This window comes from Molossus molossus, unplaced genomic scaffold, assembly GCF_014108415.1.
Source record: "Molossus molossus isolate mMolMol1 unplaced genomic scaffold, mMolMol1.p scaffold_m16_p_5, whole genome shotgun sequence".
NCBI classification, from domain to species: domain Eukaryota; kingdom Metazoa; phylum Chordata; class Mammalia; order Chiroptera; family Molossidae; genus Molossus; species Molossus molossus.
In genome coordinates, this window is record NW_023425388.1 from 111,235,833 (window position 1) to 111,255,193 (window position 19,361).

General features: G+C 40.3%; 1 protein-coding gene across 2 annotated transcripts in view; it reads right to left on the reverse strand.

Moving 5' to 3' along the window:
* PLOD2 (procollagen-lysine,2-oxoglutarate 5-dioxygenase 2) overlaps nt 1-19,361 on the reverse strand; it is a 109,142-nt gene that overhangs the window by 13,074 nt on the left and 76,707 nt on the right. For both annotated transcript variants that reach the window (XM_036242761.1, XM_036242760.1), the window contains exons 7-11: nt 17,536-17,633; nt 8,523-8,624; nt 4,437-4,562; nt 2,622-2,743; nt 399-503 (exon numbers count right to left, since the gene is read on the reverse strand). In XM_036242761.1, the coding sequence (XP_036098654.1) occupies nt 399-503; nt 2,622-2,743; nt 4,437-4,562; nt 8,523-8,624; nt 17,536-17,633 (553 nt within the window). The remainder of the gene's footprint in view (nt 1-398; nt 504-2,621; nt 2,744-4,436; nt 4,563-8,522; nt 8,625-17,535; nt 17,634-19,361) is intronic.

Genomic DNA, 19,361 nt, shown 5'->3' on the forward strand with positions numbered 1-19,361 from the left:
GGACCAAAGAATCGCTGGTTCAAGTCCAATCAAGGGCATGTACCTGGGTTGCTGTTCGGTCCTCGGGCCCTGGGTGGGGTTCTGCAGGAGGCAACCAATCAATGTATGTGTGTCTCTCTCCCTCCCCCTTTCCACTCTATCAGAAAATCAATGGAAAAATATCCTCGGGTGAGAATTTAAAAAACTTCCAATTTTTATCAGGTTATTTTCTATTTGACTCCTTTCAAACAAGACTAATTAGAGTTGAAAGTTTATATGGTGTAGAAAATGACTTAGTGTGAGTTCCCTCAAGTTGCTCCTTCCCATTTGTTCCTTCCACAAATGCCCTCAGTGTGTCCCCCGATTAAGAAAATGATCATCATTTTAAAAATAAATTGACCTTGAATTTTATATAGTACCTGTTTTGTTCAATCAAAATTTTTAAGGTCCTTGGATTCGTCAAAACAACATCTGCGTCCACACTAAAGTAATATTCACAGCTGTTATCCTGACGGCAAAAATCCCTGACATTGGAAAAGAAATGAAATAAGAATTATTTTTAAAAAAGTACATTTGCTGTTGGAAAATGATAATATAAAGCTTATAGATAAAATAAATTTTCTCTAACATAGTTTTCTAATCAAAGTAGTCAGACAACATCCAAAAGGAAATATACTGCTTTGAATTTCAAAACAGTCAGTTTATCAAGATGTTCACAGGTAGGCAACACTAAAAAGTTTAGGCCAGGTGAAATATGTTTTCAGCCAGTAAATATTTTAGGGTATAAAACAACCAGTCAGAATGGCAATTTGTAATTTAGAATTAAATCCTCTCTAAAAGAGAAAAGCAATTTACCCCAATGTATTTATCAGCAACATGTTTTTTTTCAAAAAATCAAAATGTTGCACCTGCACACACACGTGCACACACATGCACACATTGCAAAATACTGTATATCCATCAACTCGGTTTTTAGTGACTCTTGGAGATACAAGTCAATGACTTTAGGGATTCGTACTTTTAAAATTGATTTGCACTGGATTCCTTCTAAGACTGTTACCGCCCTGTTTCTCACCAGGGGCACTGACTGTTCTTGGTACAGTCTGCAGTGTCCTATCAGGACACCAAGGAAAGAACCAGTTGTGATGCACGAAGTTCTTCCCCGTATTACGGCTTCTGCATTCGGGGTCTTCTCTCTCTGGGCTCCCGGTTACCACTGTCAGCTATTGTCCGCGTGTATCTCCACACCACGCTTGTTTCTAAGCAGCGACCAAACCACTGCCCCAGGCAGTAAGTAGTTGAAATCGTACAAATAATTTCAAAAAAACATTTGAATGTGGACCCAAGGATTCTCCACCAAGCAAGTTCTGGAACCGTTAGTAAAAACGGTCTGGTCTTTCTGAGGCCTGTTTCCCCACACACCCCATGCCCCCCACCCCAGTCACCATGCTGGATCCCCCACTTTGACAGCACAGAATGAGACGTCACCGTGACTGATGCGCCTGTTCAGCAGCAGCTGAAGCCCACCGCCTGGACTAGTCAATTAACATTTCCTGAGTAAAAGGCTGTTTTTACTGTTGACAGAAGTGAATGAGTAATCTGGCTGAAGTATTAAAAGGGCTGAACAGAGGACCTGAAATAGTTCCTGTTACAGTATTTTCTAGAGCAGCAGGAAACTAGAACGTAGGAGCTCCTTGCCCTTAGTCTAAAACATTCATCTCTACCGCACACAACCCCCAGAGAGTCACATTTAAAATCACTGCTTATGTAAGCCATACTATACACTTGTCCATTTTTTAAACTCTGTAGTTCAGTTCAGAGTTTGATAAAATATGTGGTCCCTTAGCCATTAAAATAAAAATGTAAACAACTCCCCTGGACCATTAGAGCAGCACAGAGGGAGTCTAACAGTGGAGAGTCCATGAGCACACACACACTCACACACACACTCACACACACCACACTCACACACACCACACTCACTCACTCACATACTCACCACACTCACACATACACTCACATACTCAAGCACCCTCACTCACACACACCACACTCACACACACACTCACACAAACATACTCACGCACCCTCACACACACACACTCACACACACACTCATACACACACCACACTCACACACCATACACACCACACTCACACACTCACCACACACTCACACACTCACACACTCACCACACTCACGCACTCACCACACACACACACTCACACCACACTCACTCACACACTCACCACACACACTCACACCACACTCACTCACACACTCACCACACACACTCACACACTCACTCACACACTCACCACATTCACACACTCACCACACTCACACACTCACCACACTCACTCACACACTCACCACACACTCACACCACACTCACTCACACACTCACCACACACACACACCACACTCATTCACACACTCACCACACACACACTCACACCACACACGCTCACACCACACTCATTCACACACTCACCACACTCACACACTCACCACACTCACACACTCACACACACACACTCACTCACACACCCTCACACACACCTATAATCCAAGATTAGGGTGCCATTTTTTTAAAAGTTTCTTTAGTACAAATTGTTTAATTTAATTTATTAAAACATACATTCCCATGTTTCTGGCTTCGGCTTGACTTAGATTTTCTTCTGGTCCTACTATTTTTATAGTACTGATTTCATGTTTTGCTTTATCAAAAAATACCTTGATGTCCTTTTCATGATAAACTTCCTGTAACATATTTAAAAAAAGAAAATGAATAAGAAGGTAAGACAATTAAGACGACTGTAGTATTCATATGCAGGGATGGGTTCACATTCAAAGTGGTAAATTCTACTATTCAACAGTCACTCAATTACCAAATTAAATGTTTTATTTAAATATCACCTAAATGTCATCTATAGAAGCTAAAATAGATACATATTATATTTTTTTAAAGAGAAGATATCTCAATATTATTTTAACATTTACTCCTAGACAAGTGCTCACATAAATATTTCATTCCCGGGTGTTATCAACTGTTTCTGGCTGAGATGGGGGAATGGTGTGGAAATGCCTTATGGCCTGAGAAGGTTAGACGTGTGAATATCCATTTAAAAATTTATGTTAAACCTAATATGAGCAATAGTTCATGTTCAATGATTAATGTAAGTTATAAACAGAAATTTTATGAAATAAATATTTCAATATTCTGTGAAGCCAGAGAGAAAAAATAATGGTCACATATAAAACTGTGGTTATACAAAACCAGTGTTTCCAAGGCATCAGAATAGTTTTATTAAACTTTGAACTGTGCTAAAACTTCGATAAGATTATTTCCCCCTCATTAGAGCATTTCAGAGCTTTTTATGTATCAAATCTCATCCAGTAGTTTTAAAAGCTTTTTATAGCCTATTAAAACTCCTTACCACATAAAAGCTACATAGACTTAATTTTAAATAAAAGAAGAGAAAAGCTTCTGCCAACAAGGAGTTTTAGGTCCTATGAAAGAAAAGAAAGTATAAATAAAAGACAATGCAGGGTGGGGCAAAAGTAGGCTTACATTTGTTCAAAATAATACAATAATAAATAAGTAATAACACAAAATAGTCACAACGGTAAAACCCTGTATGGAAAAGGAAAACGCCTTGATGTAAATATATGCACAGAACATTTTACAAAGCAAATACTCAATGATTCACCCTTTTAAACTTATTTTAGCTGCTTTTTCTGTAAATTTAAAATACTCTCAGAAAAACGCCGATGATTAGCCGGCATGCACATGAGTCAGAACCGACTGCGGTAAACAAAAGTTTACTGGAACAGAAGAGAGAACAGAGCCTACTTCACAGCTCCCGGGTTTTTCTAGATGATGTTACATGCCACGTGTTAAATCAGGAAAGAGGCTAGTATGGAAAAGTATTGAGAAAAAAATGTTATTAAGTTTGGATTCTATGTGGGAATTGTTTGGGAGGCGCTAAATATTTCTGAAGGAATTGATTCTATTCAGTCCTCTGGGGAACCATGTGCCATTGTGTGACGAATCAAAACAATTCTCTACTTGCAAGATGCTTCAAGTTTTACTGCTATGGTAACAACTGAATGACAGGTTCTATAAATGTGTCAGAACTAACCCAAAGGCAAAGGAATAGAAGGCCCTTGGACATCTCTTCATTATAGACTAAGTTGAGTCACAGGAAATGGCTAATATTCAACCATTTTTGATCTACAAAATATGTTGCTTTCATGAAGTTTATCCCAATATTATGATACTAGTTTCTAGATTCTTATCCTTAGGTCTTAAAAAGCCAGGGCAGTAATTACTCCCCAAATCCCTTACTTAATTTAGCCCAGTGGATTTTCTCAGACACAAATAGATAACAACAAATAGTTCCAAATAAAATAAATACTTGTTACATAAAATATTCACCTTTCAAATACTTACTTTGTTATGAATAAAGACTTTAAGTGCTTCTTTGGGGTAATCCAGTGTCATCAATATGTCCAGAAATCGAGGTAGGAAAGGGGTTGGTTGCTCAATAAAAACTCCTATTGTTACATTTGGATAGACCTTTATTTCATAGCAAACATAAGAAAACATTATCATTAGTGTGATTTTTCTTTAAATTCTATTCAGGTCTTACTCAGAACATCACATTTACTAGAATACTAATTCAACGCAATGGGCTAAATTTGAATGGTCCCATGGTAATTCTCTAACACTCAAAATACATTTGTGTAGACCCCATCAAAGTGATTGATCTTACCCATAGCTTGGCATTAGGAATTACGTTGGAAGAGGAAATTCTCTGTCACATTTATTACACTGATGTAATTAATTGCTTACTCTACGATTCAACGCTTCCTTTATGATGGTCCATAAAGAAACTTCTTTCAGATCTGCATGTTATTACAGCTTCATCTAAGAAACCAAAATGCTAATTTTGCTTCTTCTTTCAAGTTCAGAGGTTAGTCTGTAGCTCAACTAAAGCAATTATGAAGGTCTTGAACCTTTATTTCTACCCTTGAAAAACTCCTTTAATGTAATTTTATTACATAGAATCTAATTTTCATATGTATACATTACCCATATAGAAAATGAAGTACTATTCTGCTTCATTATTATATATAGGAAAGTGATTTCCTTTCACTAATACTTTTTATCTTGCATCTATTTTATATATTTTCTTAAGTGCTCTGAGTATGTTTTAGAGGACAATTTATCTTCATTCATTGCATACCAACTTTTTAAATATCCATTATATTTCTCAGTCCTTGTGACAAGCAACATTTAGAAAAAGAAATGAAAATTCCGACTTGAAAACTTACAGATGGTTGGGGAAATCAGAAACCTAACAACCATGTAATGCTGTTATTACCAGAACTATATGAAAGACTTCTTTATAATGTCATCTTAAAACTGTATTTGAGCCCTGGTCAGTGTGGCTCAGCTGGCTGGAGGGTCGTCCCACACACCACAAGGTGGTAGGTTTGATCCCAGGTCAGGGAGTGCACGGGAGGTAACCGATTAATGTTTTTCTCTCACATCGATATTTCTCTCTCTCTCCCTTTCTCTAAAATCAATTCATTTTTTTTAAATAAATAAGAATAAAACCATCTTTTGAAGACTGAATCTAAGTATTAAATATTTGTTAAAACCCAGATGTTAAATGGGTACCTCTCTCTTTTCCACATGGTACCTCCTACACCTTGAACACTACGAAATTTTTTAATCAATTCACTCAAACACCCAAATATTTAGTATCAAGTGAATAAACAAGCACAAACAACTAAAGACAAAATAGCTATCCTTTAGCTCGTCATAATAAAAGAATAAGTACATAGTGAAGAAAACTCTCCCTTAACAAATGAAACAGATTTTGTTTAAATTTCATAACCTTAAAGTTACCTATACAAAATTTACATGTGAGAAAAATAGAATTTAGAAAAGTTAAGCAACCGAGACACATAAACTAGTAGCTAAAGAGCTAGGCTTCAATATGCTACATCTCCATTATCAGTCTAATGATAACCACAACAAGAGTTAACATTAGGGAAGGCTTAGAAATTCACATATGTATAAAATTTATACACATAAAATATAATTTATACTCACACACATATATACATGTATATATGTATATATAAAATTCCATATTACCCTCCTACCAACCTTCTGAGATAGCCATTCTTATTTTTACATATAAAGAAGCTTGCCTGTGGCCCAATTTAAGAATATGGTAGGACTGAGATCTTAACTACCCATATAATTTTAATTTTTAAAACTATTGCATAATTACTATATATATAAAACATATAAAAATTTATTTTGTATAATAGAGTGGTTTTCCCTTCTAATATATATATATATTTTTTAATTGAATTTTTAGAGAGAGAAGAGGGAAAGAGAGAGAAACAGATGTGAGAGAGATACATTGATCGACTGCCTCCTGCATACCCCGTACTGGGGATCGAGCCCACAACCTGGGCATGTGCCCTGGCCAGAAATCAAGTCTCTCAGTCCATGGGATGATGCTCAGTCCACTGAGCCACACCAGCTGGGATCTAGTATTTTTTAATAGGCTGTAAGACAAAATAGCCCAAGAATCAAGAAATTTATTCCTATATACAAAAGATTTAAAAATTTTTAATATAAATATTTTTCTAACTTTGCACCAGAAAGTTTATATACATGAAACCAAACAGATAAAAAGTATTAACTCTCCCTCCAGGGTACAGAACTATTTGCTGCAAAAAAAAGTCAGGATATATTTTTAAACATCGGCATGAGGCAGCTTCCCTCAGACACAGTCTGGCATTCTTTCCAGAAAGGAAACATTCAGTTTGTTATCTGAGAGACGGCTAAAAACTCTTATTTTCAAGAAAAGAGGGCTCTATTTAAAAAGTTTCTCGAGGAGTGTCGAGTTGCAGGGCACATTATCTGCAAACCTCTGAAATGGGACCAGAACAATTTTTCCCCGAGTGATAGGCACACACTGCGACTAATCTCAGAATCAGGTGGAGGGACAATGGCACACTGCTCAGACATAGGAAGGGACGAAATACTGCCATTTGTGACAACACGGATAGATCTTGAGAATATCATGCTAAGTGAAATAAATCAGACCAAAAAAAGTCCAGAACCACATGATTCCACTCACATGTGGGCATAAAACTGAAGGCAGTAGCCCCGCAGGTGTGGCTCAGTGGATTGAGCATCGTCCCGTGGACTAAGAGGTCCTGATTCAATGCCCGGGTTGCAGATTTGATCCCCAGAGGGAGTTTGCAAGAGACAGCCAATTGATGTTTCTCTCTCACATTGATGTTTCTATCTCTCTCTCCCTTCCTCTCTCTCAAAAAAAACAACAAAATATAAAAAAAAAAAAAAAACTGAAAGCAACAAAAGAACAAACAGGAAAAACAAATGAAAACAGACAACAGCACGGTGGTTACCGGAGGGAAGGCAGGTGTTGGGGTGGTGAAGGGTACAGGGGGTCAAATATATGATGCTAGAAGAAGACCTGAGTTTGGGTGGTGGGCACACAGTGAATTATACAAGTGATGTATCATAGAACTGTACACTTTAGAGCTATACAATTTTATTAATCAATGTCACCTCAATAAATTTAATTTAAAAAAAGAAAGTGACTCAAGGGAAAAAAATCTTTTAAAAAGCTCCTAGCCTGCCTGTGTGGCTCAGTGGATTGAGCATTGTGCCATGGCCTGACAGGTCCTGGCTCAATTCCTGGTCAGGGCACACGCCCGGGCTGCAGGCTCGATCTCCAGTAGGGGGCGTGCAGGAGGCAGCCAACAGATGTCTCTCTCTCTCTCTCTCTCTCTCTCTCTCTAGCCCCCTACCCGGTTCCTCCCACTCTCTACAAATCAATGGAAAAATATCCTTGGGTGAGGATAAACAACAACAAAAAAGAATATAGGATCTGAAGCCAGATTGCTACAATTCAAATCCCACCTCCAACGCAAAGAAATTATATACCCTTAAGCAAGTTTCTTAATCTGTACATACCTCAGTTTTCTCATCGTAAAACTCAGTCAATAATGCTATCTACTGAAACATTTTATGAAGTTTAAATGAATTACTATATGTAAAATACTTAAAATAGTCCTTAGTTACATAATCATATATTATTACTTTTAGATCACATTTAAAATTAAGCACAGATAAAATTAGTCAATAAAAATGCTGAAGCACTGTAACCATTTTTTCCTCAATGCTTTTAACAGGTTAACAAACTAAATAAAACAAGAACACCTAATCATGGTAAGCTATTCAATGTTAATAACCAAGCCCCTTTTATTGGGGTCAACCATTAGCTAGTTTTGCTTTAAAAAATAGTTCAGATATATACAAATCTAACAATTTTCTGAATCATCATGTTTTAGCTTTATAACTCCATTATCTATTTATCAAAACTATATAATAATGTGCCCCCCCTTTTTTTTTACAAATCACTGTATTTCATGACAATATCTTTTTTATTACTATATTTCACACACAGTTAATTCCACTCACATTTACTGAGGACAAGTCAATTGTATCCAATTCACAAAGAGTGCAGCCACTATCCTGTGTCCATCCATTAGGTACATAGTTTCCAAAATAATTCAGGAGAATCTAGTAAATGAAGGAGAACTGTATTAACAAAAGTAATCCCTTCCTCTCAAGCCTCTCAAGGTACTTTCCTTCGATGTAACTGGTCTGTGTAACTAGGCACATTTCATTAATAATTCTACTGATATTTATCACTTAGAGTTACACACTGAACAACATTATTTCCAGACAATGAATCATAAAGCAGGTCAAACTTTGCTAAGAATGCCAAAAAATGCATCATAAACCATATAGGTCATTCAATTTCATTATATAAGGAATGATACCAGTAGAGACACAATTGAAGAAATAGGTCCAACAATGAAACATACGGTTTTAATTGGGCTAACGAGACTTATTAGAAAAACACCACCATGAATAAAAGCAGTCATGTAAAGAATAAATGAGTCATCAGATAAATGTTTAAAGGATCCGCTACAGTCAATGGGAGGGGCAGGACCTCTTACGAACCATTACCACTCAAACCAGTACCGTATACACCTGAGTACCCAAAGGCACGGAACGATGCTGCCCGCTGTGATCTAGCTTCCGAGGCACTGGCTTCAGGAAAGGAAAGCTTGCAGATGAACACAGATGCAGAACAAGCTCCTCGTTACAGCCACCCCAAAAATCCTATCGACAAGAAACTAACGTAACACGGCTTCCCGCCCACCCAGTTCAGATCTATCCTCCTTTGAGGCTCATCTCCTCCCCTTAAGACCCGACTGGCATTCCTTCTTTTCTGTAAAATCTCTGTCCTTGTGTGTGCTCTGGTTGAGGGAGTGAGCGAGAGCAGATGGATGGAGAAAAAGAGATAAACACTCTCAGACATGTTCTCAGACCTCAAACAAATCTTCAATATCCCTAGATGGAAACATCATAGGAAACAGTCTGCCGATTTACTTTTTAAAAAATCACTACCCTTTCTACTGCAATATTAATATCTGTGGTGGTATGAATGTCTGCAGACTTTTACATTTTATTATTCCTTCTCACAAGCTAATTATTTCACTTCAAGACACTGAAGCTGCAGCAACTAGCTTTGGCTGTGACTTTATGACTTTTAAGAGGAAGCAACTAAAATCCTCATTATGCATGTATCGGTGACTCTTCACTGGAAAGGTGAGGTGGGCTCAAAATAAAAACATGTTTGTCCATTAAATATGATGGTCAAAACGTACAGTGAATTTTTCTAGCTTCCTAAGACCAAAAAAAAAAAAAAAAATCTTAATGTATAGCGCAACCAAGATGATCATCCAGTACCATTCTACAAAAATCCTCCAAATTATCTGAGATCCATTTCTATTCCTATTGTGCTGAAACTGAAAATACTGTTAAAACAAGTACAGTATCCATCACAGTGGGAAAATCTGTGTCAGATACCGCAGACCGAGCTACCTTCAATCTGGACAGCACACAGAGGACATGAACAGCAACCAACTCAGTCACGTTCCTCATAAGCTACATGACAATTCAGGAAACAAATTACAAGGCAGGAAATGTGTAGCTGTGACATTTGTTCCTGACCTTTCAAGAGCCAACATGGTCACGCTAATGTGTCTCTAAAACAACAACAACAAAATTGCCGTTGTCAAATCGCAGATGCAAACATTAATCCTTCATGTTCTATACAAAATCATGGCCTTGAGGGAAAACAATAAAGTGATTTATTTGAAAATACATCACTTTACTTAGCATGTTTGCAAAAGAGTTGTTTTTGTTTTAAGGCTAGTGGGAAATACAGTTTTGTTTAAAACATCCTGAGAAAGAATATTTTTTAAAGAAAGAAAAAAATCCCACGTGGCCGGTGTGGCTCAGTGCACCATGCACTGAGAGGTCATCAGTTTGATTCCTGGTCAGGGCACATGCCCAGGTTGTGGGCCAAATCCCCAGTGGGGGGCATGCAGGAGGCAGCCAATCGATGTTCCTTCTCATCAATGTTTCTCTCTCTCTCTCTCTCCCAAATCAAGAACTATTTAAAATATACATACATAAAAGAAAAAACAATCCCTCATATAGTAGGCCATATCTAAAATTCCCATTTATATATATAGCCTCATCCTCCCCGCACCTCAGAAATATCATTTAAAAATCAAATATACATTTCATGAATTACTGATCAGTCTATTAGAATCTCAATGTGAATATACAAGTGACCGGTATTTTTTAAAAGGTCTGCGCATAAAAGCCATGCCTTTTAGTTCTCAAAATTAAGACTTTATTTCATGACCATCCTACTGTCTACCTCAATTCATTTTCATAGAGAGCGGACATATCTTTGAAATCATGGCTTCGGACTGGAGATCTCCCCTCTTGGATTCTCACCACAAAGGCCGAGCTCACACACCACCCAGCCTCCCATCTGTATCTGTTTTCTTCATTAAGAACTGCAGACATTGATGCTGGCAGCTTCGGAAAGTGCAGGAAACTGTTTATGTGTTTGGCTGTTCTGGGCAGCCTCCAGCTACTAGGTGGCAGCCCTCTCCTGGCCCTATTTCACAATCCCAAGTCGTGTCCAAGCATCATGTCATTCCGCTGGCAAAAAACTTTTCCAACCACATCCTTTCTCGTTTTAAATCATTCAATTATTCAAGGTCATACACAATCACCCAGGCATGGTGGTTTTTATACAAGAAAATTAAAGTTTTATTGCAAATCAGTTTCAGGAATGACTTTTTCGTGTACAAATTGGGGAATACGGTCTTGTTCTGTTAAACTTCTGATTGTATAAAAAGGCCACCACTTTCATCATGATTCCTTTAAGATGTATAGTATCTGACATTTAAAAGAAAAGGTGGGCATTTCAGCTTTTCTTATGGCTTAGTATTCCATTGTCTATAAGGACCACATCTTTATCCCATCCTCTGTCAAAGGACACTTCGGTTGTTGCCACCGTGAATGATGTTGCAATGAATATATGAGTGCACATATCTTTGTGAATACCCAGTTTTTTGGGTAGATACCCAGAAGAGGGATTGCTGATCACACGGTAACTCTATTCTTAATTTTTTGAGGGACCTCCATACTGTTTTGCATGGTGGCTGTGTCAGTTTACATTCCTCCAGCAGTGAATGGGGGTTCCTTTTTCTCCACAACATCTCCAACACTTGTTCTTACTTGTCGTGTTGAAAACAGCCATTCTAACAGGTGTGAGGTGGTATCTCACTGTAGTTTTGATTTGCATTTCCCTAACAGCTAGTGAATGAAGTTGAGCATCACCTTTGCATATATCGGCTGGCCATTTGTATGTCTTTTCGAGAGAAGTGTCCTCTGCACATTCGTTAATTGGGTTGTTTGTTTGGTGTTGAGTTGTGTGAGTTCTTTATATATTTTGGATATTAACCCCTTGTTGGAGCTGTTGTTTGCAAATCTCTTCTCCCATCTGTATTAAAATAAAGGTCTCAGGAACATATGTTCAGGAACAAGGAGTTCTGCTCCTTGGCCCATGTCATCAGTATGACTCATAAACTCTTATAAAAGTTGTCCCAAAAAAGCATGTTAAAAAAATTGAAAATCAGGCTGAAATAGCCTCAATCAAAAATAAAACATATTTTGCTTTTTTTTTTTTTTAAAAAAAGAGCCTCTTATGATGTGTTACTAACGATAAATGAGCTTCAAAAATAAAAAGTAAACCTTTACACCAAAATTCATAGTTTCTATCTAAAAACTGATCTATATTTGATTTTCTCTAGACAAGTATGAAAATTACATAGAATACAGAAACATATTTCAAATGAAATGCTAATTTAAAAGACATAAAATGGATGAAAGACAGTGAAGGGATTAGCCAAAGAAGATATACGCATAACTCATAGTCCCAGAGAATAGTGTGGAGATGGCTGGGGGGGGGGGGGGGGGCTGGTGGAGGTGCCAAAGGGCCAGAAAATGGGGGCTTATGTAATAGTGTCAGCAATAAAAATAAAGTTTTTCAAAAAGAACAAAATTATTGATAAATCATTATGGAAAATACGAATGCTCACAGATGTATGCTAGAGGACATCAACTGAAAGCAGTTATGAATGAAAACAATATGGGAGATTATTCGCGATTTTTAAAGTTATTTTCAAATTGTCCTTCCTAAGAATTACATGAGATTTAGAGAAAGGAACTAATTAAGAAATAAACTCATTTTTATATACTTTGGTCTATAAACACACTACAATTAACGTATCCTTTATGGATTATAAATACAGAGTAGTTCCCCTTACCCACAGTTTCACTTTCTAGGTTTTCAGTTACCCCGCTCAACCTCACTCGGTCTGAAATAGTAAAAGGAAAATTCCCTAAGTTTTAGATTGCACCTTGATCTGAGCAGCCCGATGAAACCTTAGGTCTCTCGGCTGACTCCTGCCCAGGATGTGCACCGCCCCTTTGTCCAGGTACCAAATCTGTGTGCGCGCCACACCTGTTTGGTCCCTTAGTAGTTAGGCATTTAGTAGCCCTCTCAGTTACAGGACCGACTGCTGGGGTATCACGGAGATTGTGCTCAAGTCACCCTTATTTCACTTAGTAATGGCCCCAAAGTGCAAGAGGGGCGATACTGGTCATTTGTATGTGACAAAGAGAAGCTGTAAGTGCTTCTTCAAGTGAAAGAATGTGTGTGTGCAGAAAAAACATAGCATATGTAAGGTTCGGTACTATCTGCTGTTTCAGCATCCACCGAGGGTCTTGGAACATATCCCCAGCAAATGGGGGGAGGGGGGACTGTATTTTTATACTCAACCCTCACTAAATCAAATAATAAGTAAAGTTAACTTATAAAATTCATATAAAAAATCCTTTCAGCTTTTCATGATTGTTTTTAAAAGTTTATATCTGCCCTGGCTGGTTTGGCTCAGTGGTGAGAGTGTTGGCCCGTGGACCAATGAGTCGCAGGTTCGATTCCAGTCCAGGGCATATACCTTGGTTGCGGTTCTGTCCCCGGCCCTGTTGGGTCCTGCGGGAGGCAGCTGGTCGGTCGATTAGTTGATGTGGCTCTATGACATCAATGTTTCTCTCTGTCTCTCTCTCCCCTTCCCTCCCACTCTGTCTGATGATAAATAGAAAAGTATCCTCAGGTAAGGAATATATATATATATATATATATATATATATATATATATATATATAGTAATCTGCTTTCTTTCCCTGTTGCCTGTACACAGGGAAAAGTGGGATATACTCATGTACCTCTAGTTAATATTATTTTTGTTTGTTTGTTTGTTTTATAACATTTTTTATTTCATACTTTCTGGCTAGTTTGTTTTTAATTTTTTAAAAATTAGCCTTTATGGTTCAAAGTATTACATCTCTCCCGTCTTCTTCCCCCACTGACCTCCCCTCCACTCCACTCCACCCCTCCCTACGGGCCTTCACTCACTGTGGAGGGACCGGCAGAGTGTTATCTAAACTAAACAAGCCAGTCTGAGAAAGACAAGCACCACAGGATCTCACTTACTTATGGAACATCATGAACAAAATAAGCTGTCAAACAAAACAGATGCAGAGACATAGAAGTAGGGGACAGACTGACAAACCTCAGAGGGAAAGAGGGGGTGGGGATGGGAAGAGATAAACCAAAGAACTTATATGCATTTATGCACAACCAATGGACACAGACAACAGTTTGGGGAAGGCAGGAGGGGGGTGGGAGCGGGGAGGAGAGGATCAATGGGGGAAAAAGGGGGGATATCTGTAATACTTTCAACACTAAAGATTAGAGAAAGAAAGAGTTCACCTATAATAAATGCTTTAGCTCCACTTTCAAAATGAATTCAATCCCGAAACGCGGGTGCATCATAGTGCGAGCAGTACTTGTTCGTTGCCTCGCTTCCGAAGAGCTTCACTCATCTCCAGCCCACACTCGACCTAGGCACTACGGACTAAAATGGGCAACCCCAAAGTTCGTACGTTGAAGCTTTAAGCCACAATGGGACTGTATTTGGAGACAGGGTCTTTAAGGAGGTACGAAGGTTAGTGGGGTCATAAGAGTGAAGACCTGCTCTCACAGTACTGGTGCCCTGACAAGAAGAGAAGCCAAAGAGGAGCACGGAGTGAAGGCCATGAGAGGGCACAGGGAGGAGGCAGCCACCTGCAGCCCCAGCAACGAGGCCTCCGGGAAACTAACCGTGCGGAATATCCGGCCTCCAGGACCGTGACAAAATAAATGTCTGTTGTTTACACCAAAAAAAAAAAAAATGTTACCTTTACTGTTGAAAGTATTACATATATCCACCCCTCTTTCCCCACACTGACCCCCTGCACCCCACTCCCAACCCCTCCCCACAAGGCCTTTACCCACTAATGTCTGTGTCCATGGGTTATGCATACATGCATATAAGTTCTTTGGTCTGTCTCTTCCCACCCCCTCCTTCCCTCTGAGGTTTGTCAGTCTGTCCCCTACTTCCATGTCACTGGCTCTATTTTGTTTGTCAGCTTCTTTTGTTCATTATATTCCACAAACAAGTGAGATCATGTGGTGCTTGTCTTTCTCTGAGTAACTTACTTCGCTTAGCATAATACTCTGCAGGTCCCTCGATGTTGTCTCAAAGAGTAAGAGACCTTTCTTTTTGATAGCTTCATAGTATTCCACTGTGTACATGTACCACAGCTTTTTTATCCACTCATCTACTGATGAGTACTTTGTCTATTTAACTTTAACATAATATTATTAAATAAAGTATTAGCACTAATTGAATACTTTTTATAAAACCTTTTCTCAATTTTTTATATTATACCAAATAATTTTCAAAACTACATTTTTTGTTGCCAAATAAAATCACAGGAAGATAGACTAGCAAGGATCACGTCAGAGAAAATATAATAGAATCATCATACTGCTTAAAATACCAGAAACAGTGAGAGCCCAGAATGTGTTTCCCAGAAGACTTAAAATTTCTTAGTATGCCTTTCTAAATGATTAAGGATTAGTGACCTTTTTCTTGTGAGAAATCTTTTAGTCACTTTGTTAACATGCCAAAGAGATGATCCTGGGAATTTGTAAGAAATTGGTGATCACACTGAAGTCACTGAACCACAATAGCTAAATTCTCAAAACCATGCTCCCTCTTTTAAGACTTTTAAATTTGATTAAAATAGTACGTTGCCCAAAAGGAACAATACACTTTGGTTGTAGATGTTTGCTTGTACAGACCCTTGCTAACAGGCACCAAGGTATCAGAGGGTTAACAGAGAAACTGCACACACACACAAATTAACACATGCATACACAACACACACACACAGATACCGTAAGTGGTTTTTCTAGACAAAATCAGTCCATTTGTCAAATTTGCCTAAAGACAGTTATGATGACCCACAGCAATTTTATGAGTATTTTGTCCAACTAGAAATATAAAAAAACTCCCCAAAATAATGCTAGATCCTTACATTGTTTAGACTCAGACATCCAGATTCCATTTATTGTATGGCTAATATAAGCTGCGCATGTGCTGAACCAGAGGGGAAAAGTGAATGGGGTAGAAATAAGTTCTACAATTCTTAGGCTAAAGGCCCTGTAAGTAAGAGAGATTAAAAACAGTGAAATTTGCCGGGCTGGTGTGGCTCAGTGGTGGAGCGACCCATGCACCAAGAGGTCACCGGTTTGATTCCCGGTCAGGGCGCATGCCCAGGTTGTGGACCCAATCCCCAATGGGGGGCGTGCAGGAGGCGGCCAGTCGATGTTCTCTCTCATCGATATTTCTCTCTCTCTCTCTCAAATCAATAAAGAAAAAAACAAACAGGTGAATCCTGCCACTGCCCCGTGTGAGGTATGTACGTGAAGGACAAAGTTTCAGATACTGTAAAGCGCACACAGGAGCAGGACAGAGCCGACACCTAACAGCCGAGAGGCTCAGTAGGTGGGCAAGGAGCGGGCGCTGGCAGCAGAGGGCTCCAGAGAGTGAGGTGCGCAAACGAAAGACTTGCAGACGTGGAAACGCGAAGGCTTTGTGAAGGTCACAGTCCTTCAGGAGGGCAGGAGCCGAGAGAGAATGATTACCTGGACGAGGTGCGTGCACATCTGTTGTGTCAGGAGTTGGGCATGAGATGGTGGAAGGGTGATCACTAAACAGAGCAAAATTTTAAAGGGCCTTGTGAGCCCTGGCCGGTTTGGCTCAGCGGTTGGAGCGTCGGCCTGTGGTCCCGAGAGACCCGGGTTCGGTGCCCTTAGCCGCTAAGGGCATGTATCTCGGTTGCAGTTTGTCCCCGGCCCTGGTTGATTGTGCGGGTGGCAGACACTCAATGTGTCCCTTTCACGTCGATGTTTCTCTCCCTCTCCCCCTCCCACTCAATCTGAACAAAAAAAAAAAAAAGGAAAAATGTCCCCGGGTGAGGATTAAATAAATAAATATATAAATAAATAAATAAAGCGCCTTGTGAGACACGCTGAGTTTGGAACGTCACACCTACGCCCGCGGAGGGCGCCCGCGGAGGGCACTCGCAGGTGAGTGACTCGACGGGGCCTCTGCTTCAGCACAGACTCTGGCTCCAGCTCCCTGGAGGGTGGTGGTGGGGCTGAGGGTGGCCTGCACTGAGGACGCTAGATCAACCACCACGCACAGCTAAAGCCCAGCGCCGGGACTGGGGGCGAAGCCACGCCGGCCAAAGTAAAACCAGGTTCCGTCAACGGGGGGAGGAAGAGGAGGCAGAGCTGAAGGTCCTGAGCTCCAGGTCTTGTGAGACCTACAACCCATCTACCAGCTGGGGATGCGGACCCGGCGTCCAGGAGAGAGAACGGGAGTCAGTGTCGGGGTCTGGACATCATCGGCCCGGAGAGAGGGCGGCTGGCGTGGGGTGAAGCACATTACCCCAGAACGTGTGTGAAGGGAAAAGGAAGAAGTCTCAGCTGGACGCGGGGCACACTCACCTGAAACAGCACCGGGGGAGGACCCCCCACCCCCACCCCCACCGTCCAGCTCCACATCGAAGGAAACAGAGGAACATCGCTGTGACTCACCTTGGTGGGTCCATTCCCATTAATGGCCACGGGTAACGTTTCATAAAATATATTCTTAGCTCTGGCTTTGCCATTTTCAAATTTCAAAGCCACTTCATCTGAGTTAAAAAGAAAAACAGGTTTTAGTCATTTAAAATGTGAGCGGACATCCACATGCACTCATCTGTTCCTGTGGTTATAAACGTGCTCCCGCACGCCGCTCCCTGTGCTCCCACACTCAGCAGGCACACCAGCGACACAGGACCAGACTCTGACACCTGCAGCCTGAAGTGTGTGGCGGACGGAGAGCACCTACCTCTGCAGTCCTGCCTCTGCCTCTTGACAGTGATGCATCCTAGGAGAGTTAATTATTGCCTCAATTTATTCATCTTAAAATGGGATCCCTGCCTCCCTTCCGAGGTTTTTGTGAAGATGATAACGGCAGATGCATGGCAAACAGAACACTGTGAGACACAGTGAGCAAGGCTTCTACACCTGGCCACCACTGATAGTATTTCCAGTTCTTAAAATCAGGCTTACTGTGGAAAGCAGTATAAAATTGCCTCAAAGATTAAAAATGGCCCTGGCCGGTTGGGTTCAGAGGTTAGAGCATGGGCCCGCAGAACCAAGGGTCATGGGTTCAATTCCCAGTCAAGGGCATGTACCTGGGTTGCAGATTCAACCCCTGGCCCCAGGGCTGTGCGGGAGACAACCAATCGATGTGGACACATCAAAGTTTATGTTTTTCTCTCTCTTTCTCTCTTTTTCTCTCTCCCTCCCTTCCACTCTAAAAAGAAAAAAGAAAAATCAATGGAAAAATATCCCCGGGTGAGGATTATGACCCAGTGAATCTACTTCTGGGATTATTTCTTAAAAATACTTAAACACTAAGTTGAAAGAATATATGCACCCTATGTTCATTGCAGCGTTATTTACAATAGCCAAGATCTGGAAGCAGTCCGAGTGTCCATCAGCAGGTAAGTGGATAAAAAAGTTACAATACACTTACACAATGGAATACTACTTGGCCGTCAAAGAGAAGGAAGTCTTACCCTTTGCCACAGCACGGATGGGCCTGGAGAGCATTATGCTAAGTGAAATAAGCCAGTCAGAGAAAGACAAGTACCATATGATTTCAGTCATATGTGGAATCTAATGAACAGAATAAACTAAACAAGCAAAATAGAGACAGACTCATAGAGAGCAGGCTGTCAGCTGTCAGGGGTGGGCTGGGGTGGGGGTGGAGGAATTGAGCAATAAAAGAAAAAAAACTCCTGGACACAGACAGCAGAATGATGGCCAGAGGGAAGGTGCGGCGGGAGAGGTGGAGGAGGGCAGAGGGGATCAATGGTGACGGGCGGAGACGTGACCTGGGGTGGTGAACACACAGTACAGTGTACAGACTATGTTGTACAGCTGCGCACAAAAACCTGTACAAGTTCGTTAACCAGTGTCACCCCAATTAATTCAACAAAAATGAAAAAGAGAAAAATCAGGCTTAATGTAAATTTCGGGAAGATACAAGTCCGATGGAGCAGAAGGGTGTTTTTGTTTGTTTTCATGATTCTTCCCTCACATTTCCTGAGCACTGCAAACTACATTCTTTCCTTCTGAGCATCCTGTTACTCTGTGCACTGCCTTGAAGCATTGTCTTGGATTGAAATGTATTTTTTTTTTTTTATCCTCACCCGAGGACATTTTTCCTTTTTTTTTTTGTTCAGGTAGAGTGGGAGGGAGAGAGAGGAACAGAGAGAGAGAGAAACATCGATGTGAAGGGACACATCGAGTGGTTGCCACCCGCACAACCAACCAGGGCCGGGGACAAACTGCAACCGAGGTACGCGCCC